This window comes from Entelurus aequoreus, linkage group LG12, assembly GCF_033978785.1.
Source record: "Entelurus aequoreus isolate RoL-2023_Sb linkage group LG12, RoL_Eaeq_v1.1, whole genome shotgun sequence".
NCBI classification, from domain to species: Eukaryota; Metazoa; Chordata; class Actinopteri; order Syngnathiformes; family Syngnathidae; genus Entelurus; species Entelurus aequoreus.
The window spans coordinates 26,827,111-26,852,900 of record NC_084742.1 but is presented as its reverse complement, the minus strand read 5'-3'; the positions used below and the strand labels follow the sequence as shown (position 1 = coordinate 26,852,900).

Genomic DNA, 25,790 nt, shown 5'->3' with positions numbered 1-25,790 from the left:
TTGGTGAGCACCAACAGGTGCCTGCCTCAAAGACTTCCCAGTACAAACACATTCCATCCTCTCGTCACTCCCTGCTATGGTCCCAACCGGGCAAAGACAAAGAAGAGGGGGCTGCCAAAAGGTGCTGATTAGATGACTTCTACCCACCTGGAGTTATTGGAAGGTTTATCCGTGCCTGCATCTGGGTGCCTGTAGAGGTGGTCTTTGGACTTCCACAAGAAAATGTCATGATGGCTACAAGCGGACCAAATAGAATGATGGAGAACGTTCTTTTACGGATCAGACAACTCACAATCGCATTCCTGTGTCTCTCTTTTACCGGTAAGGATATGTATTGTTTGCATTTAGAACATTTGTAGAATAACTGTAGGACTTTTCAAACATTTGTGAGGTCACAGGTCACTTATGTTTGGTGGGAATGCATCCATCCAAGCATGCTTTTAAGGCTGTGCTAACACGTGTGGTCTGGACCAAAGATTTAGAAAAGATGCGTACTTTGCTGCAGTCCACTTTTAGCCTTATATCATGGGACAAAAGATTGCGCAGTAAAGGACATTTGCACCATGTAACGACTTGATTGGGTACATCCTGTGATATACAGTATATATATGATCTAAACCAAAATGCTGTTATTAATTTTATATTCAACTAAAACTTTTAAAGAGTTGTCACACACAGAGGGAGAGAGCAGAGCGGAGAGTCAGCACTTCTAGAACATTTTCTTGTACTTGTTTGTCATTTCTGCGTATTACACTGCTGCATTTAGCGCTCACAGGCAATCTAATTGCACCAGAGTCCACTTGCATCTCTCAGGCCATGTTTGGTGCACATCAGGGTTGGGATGATGGTGTGCACACTTGACCAGACAAGCAGTGCTGGCAGTCAAGTCTTTGTTTGATTTTGTTTTATTATTATAATTATAAAAGGTCAAGTCAAACTTTATTTATATGGCACATTAAACAATCTAGGTTGACCAAAGTGCTGCATAGGCCACGTAAGACAATAAGGGCAGTAAAGGCAGTAAATAATAAAAGCATATAGTAATAAATTAACAACACACTTCTGCTTTAAAACTAATGAGGTAAAACAAGATCAAAACCAAGATGCTTGCCCATTTTCAGTCAAATGCTAATGCTAAAATCGATGTCTTTGTGCAGACCAGAGTTCTGTTTAACTGATCCAAACCTGATGAGTGTGAACTTAGCCTTAGAACCCTGCTTTGTGTGCTGGGATTTTGATTTTCCCAAAGTTTATCCAAAAAGTTGGAAACTTACAATCATCCAAAATGTCTTAAGAGGAGAGTCTGACTATAAACTGATGACTCAATGCATTTTTATACCAAGAAAGATGCTTTCTTTGACCTGTAAACTCTGTTAAACTTTGACCTCATGTCACAAAGGCAAACAACCACCTGATCACCTCTTCTTCAAACAAGCAGGTTTTTCTATTGTTCTACTCCTAAAGATCCTGTGAGACAGTGTTCTCTGGCACATTTGATGAAACATATTAACACATCATTGTTTGATAATCAGAGTCTATTTCAGGCCCATATGGCGCTGGTATCCCAGACATCCCTTTCATCCCACTCCCCTGCTGCATATCAATTACATTAGCTCAGTCACCTTTGCTACCCGTCGCACACCACCAGCACCTGCCTTGCTCTCCGTGCACTCTGGGAGTCCAGTCTGTCCTAGTTGGGACACATTCTGAAAGAATGTCAGCACCCTTATGGGTGATCGCACCAATGACTCTTAGTTTAAGCACACAATAAATGCTGCATGCCTTGTGTTTGCTCAGGGGCGTCAGAAATAGAGCGGCGGCTCCATCAAAAGATCTTTAAGAACTACAACCTAAAGGTGCGGCCAGCTCAGTACTGGGAGGAGAGGGTGATGGTGCGTGTGGGGATGACCCTTTCCCAGCTCGTCAGCTTGGTACCACTTGCACACTCACACATGCAAATGCATCCGCTCTGAAATGTACCAATTACTAATGGATGACCTCGAATTTACAGAACCAGAAGAACGGAGAGATGACGACCAACGTGTTCATGAATCTGGTATGTCGTGTTTTAAGCATCCCATGTTTGCATCTTCACTCTTATTCTCATGCTTTCCATTTAAAGTGGAGAAATTGGCATTTTTTCCCACACTGAAAAATCTAATGATTCGGAGGCCATATTGCTATATCAGTGGCGGGCTGTGCGATTCCCACCTAGGCCTTCAGTGGTGTCCGACGACAAAGATTACTTCTCAAAATACTATAATTGATGTCACCACATGACCGTTGCTGAAAAAATACTATACAGGAACATATTTACGCCCTACTGGGCATTCATCAACAGTATACAAAACGGGTTAATTTCTGGCGAATTAAAAAATCAATTAAAAGGCATCGGCAATTAAAACATATCTTATGTGGTACTATCAACCTTTTTAATTTCAAAAAACATATTAAAAGTGAAAAAATAAGATATTTGAACTCATAATTAGTAGGACCTATTATACGCAGTATAAGCCAATGGTACCTCTTGTCGTTGGCTTAGTCGAGTGAAAATGGCAAGCATTTCATCGCCAGAACAGATGAGCTAGCTTCCAGGGTTGGCCGATCGTCTCCACAAGATGTTGTTTCTCTTTAATTATCCTTCTTGAAAATGGCCTTGCAAATACATATCTGCCACCTAATCAACGTTTTGTTCTCCTTGACTGCTATCCCGGTCTGGCTACAGCGCAACACTTCCTGCTTCCTGCTATATTGAAACTTGTGAATGGATACTCACTTTGGAATGACAAGTGAGCATCCAATCACAGTCTCGTTAACATCAGGCTACTTAGATAGGTTACTGTCAACAACTTGTGATCCGATTGGCTATCGCAACTGTCTCTCAAGTCTATGTGTTCTCAAATCCATCCGCTAACGGTCCTGATGAATATCCAATCACAGGACGCGTAAATGTCACGTTCAACCTTAAGCCATCTAGAAGGCCTTACTGACAACAACTTGTGATCTGATTGGCTATCGCAACTGTCTATCACTGTATGTCCCCGATCGCTTACAGTGCACAACGCCCGCATTGTTGATTCTGAAGGCCTCTGGCAGATTTCGTACAGCATGGCAACATAAGATAGCTGAACTTTGATTGGATACAAACTAAAATTAAAAACAGCACTGGAAGGAGCATAATATGATATGAAGAGATTATGAATACTTTTAGATATTTAGGGAAAGTAAATCAAAAAATAATTTTATCTTTAATTAGGATCATGATTTCTGGTTATGTTAGGTCAGCAGAGAAGGCCTTGCTGGTCCTGACGGCCCATCACTTCGCTATATACACTACTCATAAAACGTTAGGGATATTTGGCTTTCAAGTGGAAATTCAGGATGAAGCTACAGTAAAATGCAATAAAACCTTTACAGTTAAACTTAAAGGTACCCTCCAATGCTGACAACATTGGCACTTATTACATAGTTCTGGACTTAAAAATTATGTCCACGGGTACAATTCCCCCACAGTAGTAATTCTAGGTTTGTTTTCGAACAAGTTTCAGCACATTTTGAGACTCCCACCTTTGGCTCCAAAATCCTGCTGACGTCACCTACAGAAGACTGGAGGCTATTTTATATTGTGTAGTATATGTTTTGGTAGCATCTTCATCCCAGATTATTTTCATGCAGAGTTTGAAGGAATTAGCAGAGATGGCTGCCAGATGCATTTTTTCAGGTTGTAGCTATACAACTAAATAATGGGTCAGCCTGCATACATTTTCAAAAATTGGCAATATGAGGAAAGTATGGACCTCTTCAGTCAAATTAACTGGCGCAAAAAGGGGCGGGACAAGCGAGAGGAGTGTCATTTGCAGAGATCATTTGAATGATTCTGTCATGTGACGCCAAAAATCAGGAATCATCTGGACATAATGCAAATTAATTCCTCCCTTTTTGACTGATATTTTTCTCAAGATGCTTGAGAGAATGCTGAAAAAGCATTAGGCTATGGTGTGCTTGGAAGAAGAGATGGCAGAGCAGGGAAGTTCCGAAATGGCGATTTTTTTATATTCATTTTTGTTAATAATGTTAACCATATCAGTATTGAAGTAATCATGGACCAGGGTGAAAAAAACATGCAATGAAGTATAAAAATAACAGTTTTACATGCCTTTATCCACACTGTCTATGCGGGGAAATGAGATCCAGTTCTGTAGATGACATCACATCAAGAGGGGGTGGCATATTGAGTCTGGCAATAGAAAGGGGGCGTTCCAAGTACAGTTAGTTATCTATCAATTACTCCAAAACTAATTGATATTATGGGAGATTAAAAACTGCCAGATCCATCTTCAGGAGCAAAAAATACATGAAGAATTTGTTGGTAAAATGCCGGTCATCGGGACGCAATGCAAATTAATTTCTCACTTCTCTAAACTTTTGAATGAAAGGAGTGGCGCGACTACCGCCTGTCATGGGACCCAAAAGATTATGACAACATTAATGTTTTGAGGATTCCTGCAAACAAGGTGTGGCGCCCTGATATCTACCTCATAAACAAGTGAGTGTTACTCTCAATTAAACCCCAATAAGATTATATTTTACAGAGGAGTTGAAATTTTACGGCATATTTCCTTGGTTTTCTCCACAGCAATGACGGTCAGTTTGATGTTGCGCTCTATGTCAACGTCTTGGTGTACAATGACGGCACAGTCAACTGGCTCCCGCCGGCCATCTACCGCAGCTCCTGCTCTATCGAGGTGCAGTCTGGTCGCAGAGCATGGTCTCCATATTGAAATATTCTACCTCATAGCCTCTTATGAATACAACCTTCAGGTTGCATATTTCCCCTTCGACTGGCAAAACTGCAGCATGATATTCCGCTCGTATACGTATGACGCCTCGGAAGTGGATCTGCAGTATTATCTGGACGATGACGGCAACGAGATCCGGGAGATTGTCATTGACGAGAATGCATTCACGGGTGGGTGAGGAAGTTTTTCTGCATGTCCCCGCTCATTCTGACACTGAGCTATTACTTTTACTGTCTTTAATTCCACTTCCTGTGTTCACCAACAGAGAACGGGGAGTGGGCCATATGCCACAAGCCCTCGAGGAAGAACGTCAAGGATGATCTGTATGAGGACATTACCTTCTACTTGATCATCGAGAGGAAGCCTCTCTTCTATATCATCAACATCATCGTTCCCTGCATCCTAACCAGCGTCTTGGCCATTTTTGTCTTTTACCTGCCCCCCGGAGCAGGTCAGTCCAAAAACAACACTTTTACTTGTTCAGTCACTTTCTCAACTTATCTTCAGGCGAGAAGATGACCCTCTCCATTTCGGTCCTGATCGCCTTGACTGTCTTTATGCTCCTGCTGGCGGACAAAGTCCCTGAGACGTCGCTGGCCATCCCCATTATTGTCAACTACGTGATGTTCACCATGATCCTGGTCACCTTCTCTGTCATCCTGAGTGTGGTCGTTCTCAACTTGCACCACCGCAGCCCCAGCACGCACATCATGCCCAACTGGGTTCGAAAGGTGAGTTATTGGTTCTCCATCTACAGCAGGGGTCTCAAACTCAATTTACCTGTGGGTCGATGGAGGATGAAGGGTAAAACACATGTAGTGGGACCTCGATCTACAAACTTAATTGGTTTTTGAACATGGTTCGCCGACCGAAACGGTCACATAGTGAAACAGATTACCCCATAAAAAACAATGTAAACATGAGTAATTGGTTTTCCATCCATTTTCTACTGCTTGTCCCGTTCGGAGTCGTGGGTGTTGCTTGAGCGTATCTCAGCTGCGTCGGGCGGAAGGCGGGGTACCCCCTGGACAAGTCGCCACCTCATCGCAGGGCCAACACAGATAGACAACATTCACACTCACATGCACACACTAGGGCCAATTTAGTGTTGCCAATCAACCTATCCCCAGGTTTTAGCTTCAACAAAAGTCCCTATTTCATATTAAAGAATGCACACTTTGAAGACACTATAATGTGTGTATATACTGTATATGTATCAAAATAACATACAAAGCAGGTAATGGCTCAAATATCTTTTTTTTATCCAAACACAACACCCAGCAGGCACAAGAAATTGACACAACGTTGATTATACATACATGTCCTTTAAAACTAACTTTAAAACAACGTTGCAAAATAGTTGTATTTATAAATTGAGACAATATTGATGTCCAACGTTGGATCCATGTTGTTGGTTGGGAAATTACCATAATTCAATGGTCAAATCAACATCAGAACCTGACATTGATTAAACGTTGTCAAAAAGTATGTTGTTTCAACGTTATGTTTGAGTTGCTCAATGTCAGGACCTAAATCAACAAGTTCTTAACTTTGTTTTGATGTCTTGTGCCTTCTGAGCAACAACAACAGCCAGCTTAACTGTCAATGCGTCCTCACAATACAAAAGTCCCTTTGGTGCAGTCCAAAATGTTACCAAACATGTTGCTACAGAAAAAAACAAAAAGAGAAAGTAAGTTTTCCTTGTGTCCTTGACTATTTGTGGCACTTGTTGAACAATCTGCGAGTGGTAAACAAGCATAGCGTCACCCACCGCTAGCGCTAGCACAAACGTGCAGTGTGAGGCTTGTGTTCCGGTACTGCATTCTCCTTTGCTGAAATAAAGGTCCCCTCTGACATCTTTTTCCCAAAAAAAGTCAGGTCATATCACAGTAAAAAGATAAGTAGAAAGTCCCCTTCGCAGATCAAATCTGAGTTGAAATGGCAGCTTTGTCTGAGCAGCCTCGCCATCAGCGGCAATGCTTCACCCAACGCTGTGAATGATGGATCCTCTTTTTAAACTTTTCCAATCGCCTTAAACTGGTTTTCCATGCTGTGTTCCAGCATGGTCACTTTTAGGCATCAAGTCGCCATATAAATGACTCTCAAATGCTATCGCCGGCTAGGTGCTTCAAATTTAGCTAGACCAGCAACAGCTTTTCCACCTTGTCTTGCACTTTCTCTCCGTTCTTGCGAAGATATTGAACTCCTTCGGCAGAGTCCGCAACCATATAAACGTCCTTTTTTTTGATAAAGGTTGCAAATGTGGACTTGTTTCTTCCATATTTGTCAGCCAATCCATGTGCTTTTGGCACCGCTGCAGCGGTTTACTCCGAGCAAAAAATGTCAACGGGATGTGGCGTCGGGGGCCCATCTCTTCAAAATGGCATTTTCTAGGAAGCGTTTTCATCAAAAAGGCAGTCCACATAGAGTTCTGGCGGCAAACAAAATTAATAAATAAATGAAAAAATTAATGAAGCGACTGTACACCGAGACATTGGTCGCACACTATTTGGCTCGATCTAAACGCTCATTGACCAAAATGAACGCAAATTGAGGCATTTGTGAATTGAGGTTCCACTATATCACATTTTACCTGCCTGACTAAATTTGTCATCTACTTCCAACAGCAGCTATAGTCACTCAGAAATATGGTAGGCCTTAAGGAATTTGAAATTTGAAAAATGTTATATTTTGACACTGTTGAGTTTCCTATAAGATGGTCCGAACCACTTCCGCTTCCTTACAGGAAGTTGCTTATTGTGTTGCCCATTGTATCATTTAGTTATTGTGCTGTATTGTAGTTGTTCTTTCTGATGGGATTCAAGATGGCCATAATATATTCAACTATTAGCCATGCAGAGGCGCAATTACACTAAACTATGAAGTCAAGTAGAGGGCTCCAGCGCAAGTTTGAAACCGCTGATCTACAGTCCGGAGAATCCAAATGGTTCAGTAGACGTTCTCTGATATTTTGTTGTTTTTAGCTCTGCATTAACTTCCTGCCCAAGTACATCGGCATGACCCGACCGGAGCCAGACGAGTGTGTGCTGAAGGAGGACTCTTGCGACGAAACCCCCGTCCCCAACTTCAACGAACGCCAGCCGGGAGGGGAGTACTTCTTTCGCAAGATCAACCCAGATCTTGTCATACCCTGGAGAGGCAGGTAAAGAATGTAAAGAATCATTTACTTCCACATAAACAGCCTCCTTAGGCAGAAGCCAGGTCCTAGCCATCTTGGCCCATTACCAGGGAATCTGAGTCATGCTAAGCCCCTAACTCCGCCCACAGTCGCCAGCGCCTAATCTGCTGTTTAGGTTGGGCATCAGGGTCTAATCCTGCTGAAAGTAGGTGGAGGGAGTGTGAAGATTTGTGTGTGGATGCTGGAGCAGGACTTGGCAGGGCAACATCTGAGTCAAGTGTATTAAACAGGCGAGAAGTCAATCTTTGCAGCTCATTTATGGGAGTTGTGTGCATGTATGCACCCTTATGCTTGTTGTGGACGTGCAGTATTTGTGGGTTTCATTATGACTGGCCAGTGTGTGTCAGCAGTTGTCAATGCAAGCTGTGGAATGAGGATGGCATGTAAAGCATAACATAGCTCCACAATGACTATATGCACACGCACACACTCACACAAACACACACATACACATTTCACGGTTGCTCGTTCTGTTGTCGCTCCGTTTCTAGGCGACTCTCAGAACCTGTCAGAACCTTGCTGACGCCTGGCGCCGTCCGCTGCGGTGCGTGCTGCATGCTCTCAGCCGCACACGCCATAAACACGATGCCATCCAAGTGTGTGCAGACTGTATGAAGGTGCCCGCTTGACAATGCACACCCCGTTTTTTTCTTAGAACCTGGAAGGCATGAGTGTCAAACTTTCCAGCAAATGCAGCATAAAAGGGGTCGGATTAAGATATTTTTTCATTGTGGTCTAAATAACATGTATTGGGGTTTTTTTCATAGATTGTGTTTAACAGACCACCTTCAAGCCCTTTTCTGACCATCTCTTCAGGGTGCTTTGTTTTGTGGGCGGTCTTATTTACGTGCCTCTACTTCGACTGCATCTTCTCCCTGTCAGCAATGTTGTAGTTTTTAGCGCTTCCATATGGAGACTACTGACGGATATAATTCTGAACTATAGGCTACTTTGTATCAGTAATGGCAACAGTGGAGGATGCATGCGCATCAGTGACGTGCAGTCAGTGGAGGCAGGTGAGGCGGGGCCTCACGTGCCATCATGGAAAGAAAAAAAATGTAAAAAGAAAAAAAATTAATTAACCCTTGTGTGGTGTTCGGGTCTGTGGGACCCGTTTTCGATTTTTATTAAAAGAAAAATGATACAATTAATGAATTTTTCAAACTGAGACTCACTGGCTTTGGCTCATTTTCTGTGAAGAACATATATCAGAATACATATTTAATGAACACAAACCATACACCCCCCCCCTACACATTTCTATTACATATAAGATGTCCAGGGTCCACTGGACCCGGGGCTAATAGAAGTGTGGAAATTGATGTTCTGTGTACCACACGCCCACACACACACGCACACACGCACACGCACGCACGCACACACACACACACACACACACACACACACACACACACAGCAGGCCTAGACGGGGAGGACAGAGTGTAGGTACACAGAACATCGGAGGGTCAAATGTGCGACAAAATGAGCGCAGACAGTGTTGACAAACAATGTTGCAACCTTGTGTGGGAACCGCAGGTGCAGAAACACAAAAGAAGAATCCCTGTGGGATGCAGAAACTGGCAGAGAAAATTCCATGCAACGTTCATATTGTTGTTACTCGGCCAGTGTTTGTGGGTCTTAGACTTAGACTTACTTTTTATTGTCGTTCAAATTTGAACTTTACAGTACAGATAACAACGAAATTTCGTTGCATTAGCTGGTTGGCAGTGCAGGATAAAAAAGCAACAAGGTGCAGATATAAATAAATAGATTACTGTACAGATAAATATATTGCACTTTTGCATATGCATCCACGTTTATGGATGTATGTTATATTGTCTTTATATTCCAGCGAGTTCATCCATTTTTGGGGGGAGTTGAGGGGATTATTATGATGCGTTCAAGAGTCTTACGGCCTGAAGGAAGAAGCTGTTACAGAACCTGGAGGTTCTGCTACAGAGGCTGCGGACCTCTTTCTAGAGTCCAGCAGTGAAAACAGTCCTTGGTGGGGTTGGGAGGAGTCTCTGCAGATTTTCTGAGCCCTGGTCAGGCAGCGGCTTTTTGCGATCTCCTGGATAGAAGGAAGAGGAGTCCTGATGATCTTTTCCGCGGTCCTCACCACTCTCTGGAGAGACTTCCAGTCTGAGGCACTGCAGGCTCCAGTCCAGACAGAGATGCAATTGGTCAGTAGGCTCTCTATAGTGCCTCTGTAGAATGTGCTGAGAATGGGGGAAGAGAGCTGTGCTCTTTTCATCTGACGCAAAAAGTGCATGCGCTGCTGAGCTCTTTTTACAAGAGCTCCGGTGTGTAGGGACCAGGTCATATTGTCAGTTATCTGCACCCCCAGGAACTTGGTGCTGCTTACTATCTCCACCGCTGCGCCGTTGATGAAGAGTGGAGCGTGGCTGGACTGGTGCTTCCTGAAGTCGACGATGATCTCCTTGGTCTTGTCGACGTTCAGGACCAGGTTGTTGGTTCTGCACCAGTCAACCAGATTTTTCACCTCCTCCCTGTAGTTCATGTCGTTGTTGTCACGGATGAGGCCCACTACTGTCGTGTACTTCACAATGTGGTTAGTAGTGGACCTGGCGCAGCAGTCATGGGTCATCAACGTGAACAGCAGCGGACTCAGGACACAGCCCTGGGGGGAGCCGGTGCTCAGGGAGATGGCACTGGAGGTGTTGTTGCCCACTCTCACAGATTGGGGTCTGTCTGTGAGGAAGTCAAGCAGCCAGTTGCATAGGGGGGTACTGAATCCAAGGGTGGCCAGTTTGCTCACCAAGTGCTGCGGGATGATGGTGTTGAATGCCGAGTTGAAGTCCAGAAAAAACATCCGCACGTGTGTGTCCTTTCCTTCCAGATGTGCAAAGCTCAGGTGGAGTGCAGAGGAGATGGCGTCCTCTGTGGAGCGGTTAGGGCGATAAGCAAACTGGTATGGGTCGAATTGGGGGGAAGTCTGGAGACAATGTATTCCTTTACCAGCCTCTCGAAGCACTTCATTACAGATGTTTTTAGGGATAAGTCAGTATTTTAACATAAAAGTGTTTGATTGTGAGGCATAAAAGCCACAAAATGCAACGGGTCCATCAGACCCACAAACACTGGCTGAGTAACAACAATATGAACACCACACAAGGGTTAAATTGTTATATGTAATCAGTGATTATACTATAAAGTTATTTTCCATTTAACTTCACCAGTTTTAGATTATTTGTATTCAAAATCGCTGAATTTTCACATTTGCCGTTCAAATACTGAGAAGAGACGGTGCGGTGATCAGCAGCCAGTTGAGGCACGTCACTGCGTTGTGCCTCAACATGGATTGCGGACTCGGCTAACTGCTGGCCTGCTGTGCAGTGAGACCGTATTGCTATATGAACTATATTATACATTTCCATAGTTTAGTTAGCTGAGGTATATAATGTACAGTGTATTTTGTCAACAACTGTATGTGTGTAAGTATTTCTTGTGCTGAGCAATCATAAAACTGCTGCGAAGACGCACTGGCTGAGGCTCGCAGTAATCCCGCCTCCTGGTGGTAGAGAATGCACCCCCTGACGCGAGTGTTATATCAACTAAAGCCCACACTTAAACTTTCCACGTGCAAGATTTAATCTATTTAAAAAAGTTATTTAAAAAGAAGCCAAAAAGTGCAAAAACAATAATGTTCGTGTTGGAGGAGTTGTGAATGACTGCAGGGCCACAACATTAGGTACACCTGCAGACTGCAGCACGGATTTCATATTTCATTCATTCACAACTCCTCCAACACGAACATTATTGTTTTTGCACTTTTTGGCTTCTTATTAAATAACTTTTTTAAATAGATTCAATCTTGCACGTGGAAAGTTTAAGTGTGGGCTTTAGTTGATATAACACTCCCGTCAGGGGGTGCATTCTACGGCGGGGGTGCATTATCCAGCACAACAGCGGCGCATGGACTTCATTTATAAGTAAAGGTAAGACCATAATAACGTTTTTTTTATTAAATGGGCTTTTTTGTGTGCTACAGTTTGTATGTGTAAAGTTAAAGTTAAGTTAAAGTACCAATGATTGTCACACACACACTAGGTGTAATGAAATTTGTCCTCTGCATTTGACCCATCCCCTTGATCATCCCCTAGGAGGTGAGGGGAGCAGTGGGCAGCAGCAGCGCCGTGCCCGGGAATAATTTTTGGCGATTTAACCCCCAAATCCAACCCTTGATGCTGAGTGCCAAGCAGGGAAAAATGCTGGTATGAGCTTTTAAATATAACCCGTTAACTGCTGCCAATCAAATGGTGAATAAGATACTCTTTAGGGTTCATATGTTTGTAAATCTGACTGTGATGAAGTCAGTGCCTCACCAGACATGTACCTCACCGCACGTCACTGATGCGCATGTACAAGTCCCACAACAAGCGGACTGTAAAAGAAAATAACCTTACTGACTACGATGGTGGACTCAGGCAAAAATCTTCGGGTAAATCTTTACCATATACGGAGATATCCACTGACGTCACACCTGGGAAAAATGTCACACAGATACCAATAGCTAAAAAAAGTTGGTTTTGCATGATAAGTCCCTTTTAATGTGTTGGGACTAACGCGTTAAAAAGTAACGCGTTACTGTAACGGCGTTAGTTTCGGCGGTAACTAGTAATCTAACGCGTTATTTTTTTATATACAGTAACTCAGTTACCGTTACTGCATGATGCGTTACTGCGTTATTTTACGTTATTTTTATGTAGTATCGGTTAGAAACTGAAGATCTGAGTGTGTCTTATTGGAGCGCTCCGGTGGAAAAGAAGAGGCGTGCTTTCCCCCACCCACAGAAAGCACGCCTCCCCGCAGGTCTAACAACCTTCACTTTACCCGGAAGAGGGTCTTTACAGCTGAGGGTGAATGACGAGCCCGGCGGTTTGTTGCAACTTTGTGACTTTATTGGACGCAGCCATCCAGCAAGCTAGAGCACCTACACGCACTCACTGTCGCCGCTCCCTCACCTCTCTCGCCCACTCACTCACAGACGTCACTCACCTCTCATGCTGTCATATCTTAAAGGGCCACACACACACACACACACACACACACACACACATACGCTACTCTCATAACAACTAACAAGACATCATGGCGAAGCCAGAAGTCGAGTTTTTTAACATGGAGACATTCTCACTACTTTTCTTTTGTCGAGCACAAAGAAAATAACATTTTAGTTAAATGTAAGTTGTGTCTTGGATCAAAGATCCTATCTACTTAGAGTTAAAGTTAAAGTGGCATTATGTTGCAGCTATTTAAAATAGTTTTGTCAATTTTTTCTGGCCTGAAATAAATTGGCCCTTTGAAACATATCTTTGTCTTTGTGTGTTGTATGTAGACCACATTGCTTTCTGAGTTCAGTGATGCAAATGCATGTCAAGTTGATCAACAGATTGTATTATTCTCCAGTGCAATAACAGTACTGAAATGAAGGCTAAAAGGGCATTAATGGGAGCCTTAAAAAAAAGGGGGGGAAAAGAAGTAACTAAATAGTTACTTTTCACAGTAACGCATTACTTTTTGGTGTAAGTAACTGAGTTAGTAACTGAGTTACTTTTGAAATAAAGTAACTAGTAATTGTAACTAGTTACTGGTTTTCAGTAACTAACCCAACACTGCTGCCAAGATACCTGGGATGGTGGGGGCGTGGTTATGGGCCTGGTCACCATGACGTCATGGAATTATTTGCATCATTTGCTATGATTATATATTATATTTATTTAAAAAGGCTCAAAAAATGTATACATACATGTAAAAAACAAATATGTTATTATTATTAGTAATAACTTTTTTTTTTATCGTTTTGCCATATTTTCAATTGTTGCTGCTTATTGTACAATGTACTTTGAGATTTTTTCAAATGTCTAGAGAGTAGACTTTTAATTAGTTTTCTGTTCAAAACAACTAGCAACAAGTCCAGCATCTTTTTCTGGTTTTATGAAATGTAATCGTGTTTCGAGACGCTTTACTTCCGTCCCTCGATGTCCCTGACGAAAGAGGCGAGCAACAGCAAGCATGACGTCACAAGTGCTTGGCGGATTTGCTCCAGTTGGACTTTCTCTTCTTAAAAGCCGCCACTGTTGTCTTAATATTTTCACATTTTGTAGATGCTGACAACGCTCCAGAAAATGGCGTGCGTTTTTTTTACATCCGGTTTTGGCCTCGCGATTTTTGGTGATCAAAATCTTTTTTCGGTGGTCAAGTTTTCGGCTCGTGGGACTCCGGAGGCAGCAGACAGGTACCGACAGGCCAAGCGGTGTGCGGCTTCAGCGGTCGCGGAGGCAAAAACTCGGAAATGAGAGGAGTTCGGGGAAACCATGGAAAACGACTTCCGGATGGTTACGAAGCGATTCTGGACCACCATCCGCCGCTTCAGGAGGGGGAAGCAGTGCACTATCAACACCGTGTATAGTGAGGATGGTGTTCTGCTGACCTCGACTGCGGATATTGTGGATCGGTGGAGGGAATACTTCGAAGACCTCCTCAATCCCTCCAACACGTCTTCCTATGAGTAAGCTGTGCCTGGGGAATCTGTGGTGGGCTATATCTGGGGCTGAGGTTGCTGAGGTAGTTAAAAATCTCCGCGGTGGCAAGGCCCCTGGGGTGGATGAGATCTGCCAAGAGTTCCATAAGGCTCTGGATGCTGTGGGGCTGTCTTGGTTTACAAGACTCTGCAACATCGCGTGGACATCAGGGGCGGTACCTCTGGATTGGCAGAACGGGGTGGTGGTTCCTCTCTTTTAGAAGAGGAACCGGACGGTGTGTTCCAACTATCGTGGGATACTCACACTCCTCAACCTTCCCGGGAAGGTCTATTCAGGTGTACTGGAGAGGAGGCTACGCCGGATAGTCGAACCTCTGATTCGCAGCAATTAAAATGTCAGATATCTACAATTAATTTAGAAACACCTCCGTGGGCCAGATTCCTTATTAAACTTGTGACGTCTCGCGGGCTAAACTGAAGACACCGGCATGCAGTACTTGGCCCACGGGCGGCAATTTGGACATTCCTATTCTAAAAGCCATTTCACAATATCCACATCTTGGCTTTGTGTTAAAGGTGAAACAACTAAATAATGTCACATCTGATAGTCCATTTCATTAGTCATTAATAATCAAATATTTTTATTTTTACAATATGCCCAAGCCCAATTACAAACAAACTGCAGATTGAAAATGGCCCCACAGCTCCTCTACTATAGAAAGCACAATTAAACTAAACTAAATTAATATATAATTAATGCAATAAAATGCACAATGCATTTAAATTTGTATTGTCAAATTATTAAATGTTTTAATCAGATTCATCACAGGATTGTAGATGTTTTTAATTTTGATAAACCACAATTAAAGGAGCTGTTTCCAACTTGTTCAAAGTTACATTTTTCAAACCAAAATATATAAAAAGAACAGATTACCAATAGTGGTTTAACAGAACATATATATATTTTTTAATGTCTATATTTTTCCCAATTACTTATTATTAGAGGTGCAACGGAACCTATCCCAGCTGCACTGTAGAATAAAAATTGTGCGTTGATCGGAGCTTTACAGGAGAGGTTTGCGACAAACACTATTCATTTCAGGACAGCAGTAGGATGTGGATTAGTTAGCGACTTATTTATGTGGTAACCATAACCAACAAGTGGTTGGATGTATGTTGCTGTGGCTTCAAAAAGATGGTCCATGTGTTTAAAAATATATTTGCATTATTTCCATTGATGCAAGTTAACATGTTGCCCGGACACCATTTGCGGAATGCTGCACCAGAATGTTTCGTCTTACTGTATGTTTTGCTTTGTGGAGCAGCTGTGTGTGCCTGTTTTTGTCTATGTGTGTGTGTGTGTGCGCATGTGTGTGTGTGCGTGCGTGCATGCGTGTGTGATGTGGGGGTAATAGGAACGAACCGGTCAAAGGTCCTGACCCTGCAAGCAGTGTTTTGGTAGTGTGTTGCTGTTGTCACTCAGAGCTCAGAAGAGCTGCACATGCATTTGTGTCCTCTGCTGGACAGCAAATGTTACTTTGTCCCTGGAAAGGTCGTCAACAGCACATGTACCAAACAAATGGGAGTGGGTGTTGGGGTGCCCATTTTCTGTGGAGGTCAAACATAACTATTTAAGATCGAAATATATCAACATTATTTTGCCGTTTTAAAACAGAACTTTTCATATCTGATACAAACAAACAAATGTAATTAACATGCATGTACATATATCGGTAAAATTAAAATCATTAGAATATCCCGTAAAAGTCTATTTCAGCATTTGATTGATTGATTGATTGATTGATTGATTGAGACTTTTATTAGTAGGTTGCACAGTGAAGTACATATTCCGTACAATTGACCACTAAATGGTAACACCCGAATAAGTTTTTCAACTTGTTTAAGTCGGGGTCCACTTAAATTGATTCATGATACAGATATATACTATCATATATACTATCATCATAATACAGTCATCACATAAGATAATCACATTGAATTATTTACATTATTTACAATCAGGGGTGTGGAGGGGGGGGGGGATATGGACAGCAAGTAGTGAACATAGAGAGAGAGAGAGAGAGAGAGAGAGAGAGAGAGAGAGAGAGAGAGAGAGAGAGAGAGAGAGAGAGAGAGATCAGAAGGCATAAGAAAAAGAAAAAGTATCTGCATTTGATTGTTTACATTTGATTATTAGCAATCCGGGGAGGGTGTTAGTTTAGGGTTGTAGCTGCCTGGAGGTGAACTTTTATTGCGGTTTTGAAGGAGGATGGAGATGCCCTTTCTTTTATACCTGTTGGGAGCGCATTCCACATTGATGTGGCATAGAAAGAGAATGAGTTAAGACCTTTGTTAGTTCGGAATCTGGGTTTAACGTGGTTAGTGGAGCACCCCCTGTTGTGGTTATGGCGGTCATTTACGTTAAGGAAGTAGTTTGACATGTACTTCGGTATCAGGGAGGTGTAGCGGATTTTATAGACTGGGCTCAGTGCAAGTTGTTTAACTCTGTCCTCCACCTTGAGCCAGCCCACTTTAGAGAAGTGGGTAGGAGTGAGGTGGGATCTGGGGTGGAGGTCTAGAAGTAACCTGACTAGCTTGTTCTGAGATGTTTGGAGTTTAGATTTGAGGGTTTTGGAGGTGCTAGGGTACCAGGAGGTGTATGCGTAATCGAAAAAGGGTTGAACGAGAGTTCCCGCCAGAATCCTCAAGGTGCTTTTGTTGACCAGAGAGGAAATTCTGTAGAGAAATCTCGCTCGTTGGTTAACCTTTTTGATTACCTTGGTTGCCATTTTATCACAGGAAAGGTTAGCCTCTAGAATGGAACCTAGGTAGGTGACCTCATCTTTCCTGGTGATAACAATGTCACCTACTTTTATGGTGAAGTCATTGATTTTCTTAAGTTTGATGTGGGACCCAAACAGGATGGATTCTGTTTTACCCAAGTGGATGGATAGCTTGTTGTCAGCGAGCCAGGTGCAAGTTCTACAGAGCTCAGCACTGAGGATTTTCTCCACCTGTGACTTGTTCTTGTCGGATACCAGCAAGGCAGAATCATCCGCAAACAAAAACAATTCACGGTCGCATGCCGATGACATGTCGTTTATGTATATTAGGAAAAGTAAAGGTCCCAATATACTGCCTTGGGGGACTCCACAGCTCACCGAGAGGGGGGGGGGACACGGTGCCGTTCACCTCTACCACCTGTTCCCTCCCCTCCAAGTAAGATTGCATCCAGCTCCATGAGGTTTTGTTAAATCCGATTGCTCTGAGCTTATCCAACAGTATAGCGTGGTTAACGGTGTCAAAGGCCTTCTGAAGGTCCAGCATGACCATGCCGCAGTATTTGCCCGCATCCACCTCATGTTTGATGTGGTCGGTCAGATAGAGAAGGCATGTGTCAGTGGAGTGGTTAGTTCTGAAGCCGGATTGGAATTTGTTCATGAGTTTATTAGTGGCAAGGTAACTATCGACCTGTTCATTAACTATTTTCTCCATTACTTTCGAAACGGAACTGAGAATAGAAACAGGTCGGTAGTTGCCAGGTTCCAATTTGCTTCCTTTTTTAAAGAGGGGAGTTACTCTTGCTATCTTAAAATCTTTTGGTACTTGGCCTTGTGTAATTGATAGGTTTATTATGTGCGTGATGATCGGGGCAATGATGAAAGCAGAGTCCCTGAGGAATCTGGAGGGAATATTATCAAGGCCTGTGGCCTTGTTAGGGTGGAGCGCGCTCAATTTTTTAAACACCTCATCAGCTGTGACCATTTCTAATTTGAAATCATCGTTGGATACTCCTAGCTTTCTGTAGAAGGCTTTAATGTGTTCTACACTAAAGCGACCAGAGTGGTGGGACAGCTTGTTGACAAGAGTTGCGGCTATGCTGGTGAAAAAGATGTTAAGTCTGCTAGCTACCTCCATTTTGTCTGTAATGAGGGAGTCACCCTCCTTGATGCTGATGTTGGTGAGTCTTGTTTTAAGTTTCTGGCTGCAACCAGGAAGCTGGTTGTTGAGAATTTTCCAGAGCTCACGTGGCTTATTTGTGTTTTCCTCTATTTTGTCGTTAATGTAATTTTTTTAAAGGATTTAGTCAGGTTGGTTGACTTATTTCTTAATTTATTGCATTGCTTTTTGAGAGTTGAAAGGAGTAATTTGAGGTTGATATTATTGGGTTGTTTATCTACTTCTGTTTTACATTTTTGGTATTCAGAGTATTTCCTGTCTCTGTCTTTTATGGCAGCTAATAGGTCCGGATTCATCCATGGTTCCGAGCGGGCTTTGATCCTGACTGTTTTCACGGGAGCCATGTCATTTAGTATCTTTAGGAACGCCGTTTTGAAGCGATCCCAAGCAACATCGACCAGGTTGCTCGCGAGCACAGGGGACCAGTCCCACTCATCTAATTTTAAATTGAAATTGTCATTGGAGTATTTTTTGAGGGATCTGGATTGGGCTGTTATGTGGCCATTGGCTTTAGGTTTAGCTATTTTACGGGTGCAGAAGGTTAGATAGTGGTCGCTAAGACCACAGATCATGACCCCACTATTTTTTATTTTAGGCCGGTCTGAAGTGAGAATGAGATCTATGGTTGATTGGGTGGAATCAGACACCCTTGTGGGTAGCGCTATTAGCTGGGAAAGACCGTGCAGATTACAAAACTTGCTGAAGGATCTGAAGACAGGCGCATCTTTGCGTTGAATATCTGTGTTCAGATCCCCAGTTATAATTTTCTCCATGTTGTCTGTCCCTGCCAAGCATTCTTCCAAAGCCCCATAGAAATCACTCTGATTAGGGGGTCTATAAACAGTCCCTATTAGTACCGGCTTAGCGTTTTTAAATTTGATTTCCGCCCACACAGATTCCAGGTCATTGTGGTTAAGATCAGTGCGAGTTATGTATTTAATATCCTGGTGAATATACATACAAACGCCCCCACCGTGTTTATTCCTATCCTTTCTGATAACCGAAAAGTTTTGTATTTCTATCTCTGAGTCAGAAATACTTTGATCAAATTTGGTTTCAGAGAAACACAAGATTTTTACCTTCGTGTTGAGGAACATTTCTCTGATTTGGTCAAGTTTGGCTCCAGAGAGGCTGTTCACATTAAGGTGGATGATGTGTAGTCCACTGGAACCAAAAAGAGCATCAGAGTCCGCTGTGTTGTGGTACTGACCAGAAAAATTGTTGGTTATTATTGCTGTTGAAGTTGAAGAGCAAGGAGAGAGAGGAGAGAGAGAGAGAGGCATATTGATCGTCCTCCAGGTGAAGGGGGAGGGAGAGGGAGGGGGAGGGGCGGAGTTGGAGAGGGGGAGAGAGGGAGGCCAGGTAGGGTTGCTGGGGGTGGGGTTGGGTTTCCTTTTGGCGGGCTTTTTTGAAGACAAAGAGAAAGAGAATAACGAAAATGTTTGTGTAAAGGCGCCTCTAAATCCTGTGTATGCCGTGTCCTCGACCGTCTGGGACCGGGTAGAGGCCGCGTGGACCCCCGCCATTTCGTGCAGTTCCCCGCAATCACCGATGTCTGGGTCGCCGTCCACCGCAGCCGCCGCGTCGTTCACCGCCGCTGAGTTGATGCCTTCTCCGATGACCGGGTCGTCCTCCACCGCCGCCGCCGAGCCTCCGACCGTGTCGATGAACGGGGCGAAGTCCTCCACCGAGCCACCGATCGCTGGAGCACAGGTGAGCTTGAGCTGAGATGAGCCGGTAGCCGAGTTAGCTTCGATGGCGACGCTAGCAGTAGCATTGCTAGTCTTCGCCAGTCGGGACAACATTAACCGTGTTGTTGTAGGTCCAGGGTTGAGTTCAGTGTCTCCTGATAGTAGAAGTAATAGTAGTATTATTGACTTTCTGTCTATCCTTCCAGTCAGGGGCATGTTCACTTTGCCTCGATGTGCAGACAAGCATGATGCTAACACGTTAGCTCCAAAGCCAAGGTGCTTCGCTGATGTATTGTCGTGGAGATAAAAGTCACTGTGTATGTCCATTTCGCGTTCTTGACTCTCATTTTCAAGAGGGTAGAGTATCCGAGGAGGTTTAAAATATAAATCCGTGATCCACAGTAGAAAAAGGAGGAAGTGTGGGATAATCCGAGCAGTTGTTTGGATTCCCGATCGGGAGCGAAAGAGAGTGCGACCGCTCATATATATATATATATATATATATATATATATATATATATATATATATATATATATATATATATATATATATGTCGTGAGTTCAATCCCGGCCTCGGGATATTTCAACTTCTAATGTGAAACCAATAAGTGATATTAACTCATTACATACAAAATGAAATATGTCAAGCTTTTATGTGTTGTAATTTTGATGTTAATGGTTTTCATTTTTTATAAACCCTAAATTTTCTGAAATTTTCAGGTAGAAGTTGTCATAAGCTGTAAGCCATAACCATCAAAATGAATTCAAAAGAAGACTTGAAATATCTTGAGTTGCATGTTAAAAGCTTATGTCATATATTAATTTCACCTTTTAAATCTACCATAAATTCCAAACTATAAGACGCAACTTTTTTCCTACACTTAACACACTGCGGCTTATTAAACGGTGCTGCAATTTATGGATCGCTCGTCACTGACGGCCATAATACAAATAGTTGTTTTTTTTAAATACGCTGACATTGTATTTTATAGTTCGTACTATGGCGCCATCTTTTGGATGAGTTTGCTCAATGCAGGTGTTGCAGCCTCCTTCTATTTAGGGATTTTAACCGAAAGTAGAAGTGCCGTTCAGTCTTCTAGCCGCCCATAGCATTTATACTTGTATGGATTCTTCATTCATCAGCCCAAACAACGTTTGTAAGTTTTACAATGTAACTATAGCAATTCTTACTTACTAAAGCTTCCTGTGTGATGTCTGTAGGAGTGTTTTCATGCACATTTGTACGTGCTATCGTAATGTAATGACGCTAGTGTCGTTAGCATTAGCTAATATGCTAACACGTTTACGAGTGTCTGAGTTAGTTTTGTTAACTTAAAATGGCATTAATTTTGTATTGTTTCAGTTCCAAAAATTCCTCAGTAAACTCATTAGTACATCTGAGTGGAGTTATTGAGTCTGTTTAGCTGACAATGACCATGACAATAACTTCTGTCTTGTTTAATCAGCTGTTTTACTGCAGTGTTACAGACACCATTTGCAAACAATTAAGGTCTGTAAATAAACATTTACAAAATATATCTGTGTAAATAACTTATTTTGCAACGTATGTATCCGTGGCTTACAGTTTGGTCCAGCTAATATATGAAAAAATTAAAAATTTCACCAAAAATGTAGTTAGTGCGGCACACTCTATAGCCCGGAAGATATGGTAATTGCTGGAATAAAAAATGTTTTGCACAATATTAAAACATTTTAAAATCACTATACCAGCTTCCAAGAAGTAACTAATACATTCATCAAAGAATAGCAGTAGCCTGTAGCCTCCCAGTATATCAAAACAATACTGTGCTTATAAATAATAATTGTCAGCTATTGTATATTCTAAAAAGAACAGCAGTCGTGTGACGCTGTTAAGGACATGAAAACAATATTGTTCATAGTATTCTTTCAACATGTTGTTAGCGTGACATCATCATGTAATCTGAAATAAAATAGGCTAATAAAAAGGCTAAAACATATATTTAAAGACAAATCTTTATGTTTATTCATGTTTAATATCAACATTACTGCCTTTTCTTATTATGTTATGCCCTTCTCTTTATTTTCCATTTTTGATGTGTTTTTTTTGTTTATTTTATTCCTACAATGCTCCACGGGCCCATAAAAAAGAACTGTGTTCAACAAATGGCCCCAAGGCCACACTTTGCCTACCTGGTGAAATAAGTAAACCAGTGGTGTTGCCAAACAACAGAAGAGTGCCTCTGAGCTGTGTTTTCTTTGTACGAAGTGATAATGTTAGGGTTGCTTGCTTCAGGAGGTTTTCTACACTCTGTGGTAATGCACGCTTCCTGGACTTGTGGTGGCGGATCTCCACTCTTACACAAATACTTTAGTGACCGCTTGTGTTTGATTACTGAATAAATGCAAGACTTCAGATATGTTCTGTACCTCTTCTACTTGCTAAATATGGCGACAAAGTTGCTAAAGTGCCTCACAGATAATTTCTGCTGCATCTTATTCTCTGGCAAACCATGTGTGTATGAGATGTGTTCTGAAGCGGAATTACGCCCCACCTACAGTTACACTGCTGCAGTTCCCTTATAATTAGTTTATATGCAAGGGTGAACTGGGAGCAACAAATCAGAATTTTTGACTGGCTTCCACAAATAATTAAATATGTGGGAAACACTGGTTCGTTTTTTAAACAGATTGGTGCTCACACACCAAGAATTGAAATGGCTTGCTGAGGAAAAAGTGTTTTCAGAACTGGTGATACTGAAAAAAGCAGGTATCAATGTATCTTTTGGGGACTTTTGCCTCGATGTCTGCTCTGAAGAGCGTGTTGGCGATCAGTGGTGGAACATTGATTGACGCGAGTTCCTAAAACATTATTTTCGCCCGTTTCTGCTAATTTGTTAACTAATTGAATTTGTATCCGGCTATTTCGGTGAATAATGATGATGCTTATGATAAGCGTCATCATTATACGCCATTATGCAACCGTAGCGCGGGAGAGTAGAAGCGTCTTAAAACTCACATCTGCGGTCCTGTCTAAGGTTTGTCATTGTCATCCCACTGGGTTGAGTTTTTGCTTGCCCTGATGTGGGATCTGAACCGAGGATGTCGTTGTGGCTTGTGCAGCCCTTTGAGACACTTGTGATTTAGGGCTTTATAAATAAACATTGATTGATTGATTGATTGAGAGTTCACACTGAAGTCGCATCATACCACTATCTGATTGATTTGTAATGTAAAACTCATAATAATAACGTCTATAATATTGCTGACAGAAAAATAATTATCATACCGTATGATGAGCAAAGCACACTAATACAGCTTTACAGTATACTGTGGCTGTGCTACTTAACTGATGTAGTTTATTAGCCTTAGTGTTATTTTAGAGTCGTGTTTTGAGGGCTCTGAAAACTGGATGCACTGACTTTGACATAGTCAAAAAAGTAGATTTATATGGGTGTTTTTTATCTTTACTTTTATTGTTTTCATCATAAATGGTTATTGTGATAGTCCATAACACCCATCCCTACTGGCCAGGTGTGGCCTGTGGGCCTTGAATTTGACACCTGTGGTCTAAATGCCATAAATTACCAGTACAGTGATAACAGGAACTAACATTATTGCCAATTCGATTTCTTCAATCAAATCAATCATTTCTTCCATTCTGAATCAAAAAGTTTGTGCACAGACAACATATCTTTGGGTGGACATCCAGCCCCTGTTTTCAGGCAAAAAAAAGTTTATTTCCACTAGAACCTGCGCTGTTTTCAGGTCAACTCTGTTCTTCAAATCCAGTGACTCCCCTGGATACAACGTTGATTATACATAGATTTCCTTTAAAACTGACTTTGAAACAACGTTGCAAAATAGTTGTATATGTAAATTGAGACAATGTTGGTGTATAACATCGGCTCCATGTTTTTGGTTGGGAAATTACCAAATTTAAATGGTCAAAACAACATCACAACTTGACATTGAATAAGCGTCAAAAAGCATGTTGTTCCAACGTTAGGTTTGAGTTGCTGAACGTCAGGAACTAACTCAACAAGTTCTCAACATTGTTTTGATGTCTTGTGCCTGTGATGTCTCAAATGGTTTGGTGCCATATCATTTTGTGCAAATCAACTGGGTTCACTTGAGCTCAAATGTGAACACTACACATATCTTTTTTTAAAGTTATAGGACTGGTCAATGAGTCGAACCACAAGAGTGCCTTAGACTCTGCAGCCTTATTTGAGATGTGCTTTCTTCATTCTTTTAAGATGTGAGAGCCCTGTGAAGCTACAGAGGCTTCCGGAAACAGACGGCTTCTGTCTGATTCTTCCTCCCAACCTGAAGTCAGCCATCGCCGCCGTGACCTACATGGCCGAGCAGCTTAAGAAGCAAGACACGGATGATGCGGTAAGAAACATGGCCCACCTATGTTTCAGGATACGTACCAAATTCGATACTTTTATTGATACTGACCGAACTCTGTCGATTCACGCAAAATGAAATGGTGCCATACTTCCTTATCTTTGTTGCACGCGACATCACGTCCGGGTGCAAACTTAGCACCGGCTCAAGCACTTGCCCGGGAAACAAGTAGTCAGACACTCAGAACTCAGCCAGAATCCCTCTAGGTAATTTTACACTTTTCCATGCTAGCAGAGCCAGAAAAAAGCACTCCGAAGTACATTATGTGCTAGCTCGATGCTAATTTACATTGAATTTGCCGTAGACATGCTAAAGATTAGCATTAGCAATTTTACATGGCAATTTCAACACCTCCAAATTTGGTAATGAAAATTACAACTAAGATGCACTTTACAATCAAACAGCTGTGTGTTATAATTACAATACTTTCAGCACGTACAACACTTTGTAAGACAAAACAAAAGACTGCCACATTAATTTTAATGGCAAAGACTACTTCCTGGTTATGGCAACATGCCATTGTCTGTACACTACTGCCATCTAATGTCTTGGAATTGCAAATGCATGCATTGTTGTGCAGTTGACACTGATGTTTGTGTCCGTGTGTGTGCGTGCGCATGTGCGTGTGTGTGTGTGCGTGTGTGTGTGTGTGTGTGTGTGTGTGTGTGTGTGTGTGTGTGTGTGTGTGTGTGTGTGTGTGTGTGTGTGTGTGTGTGTGTGTGTGTGTGTGTGTGTGTGTGTGTGTGTGTGTGTGTGTGTGTGTGTGTGTGTGTGTGTGTGTGTGTGTGTGTGTGCGTGTGCGTGTGTGTGTAGATGACAGAGGACTGGCAGTACATCGCCCTTGTGGTGGACCGTCTCTTCCTGTGGCTCTTCGTCATCATCACCACATTGGGCACCTTGGCCATGTTCTTGGACGCCAGTTTCAACTACACACCTGACAACCCCTTCCCATAAGGGGGCGCCAAATCACCTTTTATCCATTATTGTGTTATGTTAAAGGAAAACTGCATTTTCTTTTAGCCCATCATCCACAATCACTAAGTATAACAAGAACACACGTGCTTCCCTTTTCTGTGCATTCTAAATAGTAAAAAAAAACATGGAAAAAAAATGCTAGTACAAAGTGGCTAACAAGGTAGGTTATGAGTATTCATAAATTAGGTTAAATTACAGGGCTGTAAAAAAATAAAATCCATAAACCAACCAACAACAACACATTTTCATGCATTGACCTGCATATTAA

General features: G+C 42.2%; 1 protein-coding gene across 1 annotated transcript; it reads left to right on the top strand.

Annotated features, from left to right (window-relative positions):
- The first annotated feature begins 132 nt into the window (after positions 1–132).
- chrnb1l (cholinergic receptor, nicotinic, beta 1 (muscle) like) lies at positions 133–25,790 on the top strand. The gene is made up of 11 exons (XM_062066902.1): positions 133–321; positions 1,798–1,931; positions 2,012–2,056; positions 4,437–4,546; positions 4,637–4,745; positions 4,822–4,969; positions 5,065–5,250; positions 5,307–5,530; positions 7,784–7,962; positions 24,394–24,532; positions 25,361–25,790. The coding sequence occupies exons 1-11, from the start codon at positions 228–230 to the stop codon at positions 25,499–25,501; spliced, it is 1,509 nt and encodes a 502-aa protein (XP_061922886.1). The 5' UTR covers positions 133–227; the 3' UTR covers positions 25,502–25,790.

What these genes read in the sequence shown, in the direction of transcription:
- chrnb1l (XM_062066902.1), top strand. Translation starts at nt 228, where the DNA reads ATGATGGCTACAAGCGGACCAAATAGAATGATGGAGAACGTTCTTTTA. An exon ending in TGACGAGAATGCATTCACGG is followed by an intron (nt 4,970 to 5,064) that starts GTGGGTGAGGAA and finishes GTTCACCAACAG; the next exon opens with AGAACGGGGAGTGGGCCATA. An exon ending in TGCCCAACTGGGTTCGAAAG is followed by an intron (nt 5,531 to 7,783) that starts GTGAGTTATTGG and finishes TGTTGTTTTTAG; the next exon opens with CTCTGCATTAACTTCCTGCC.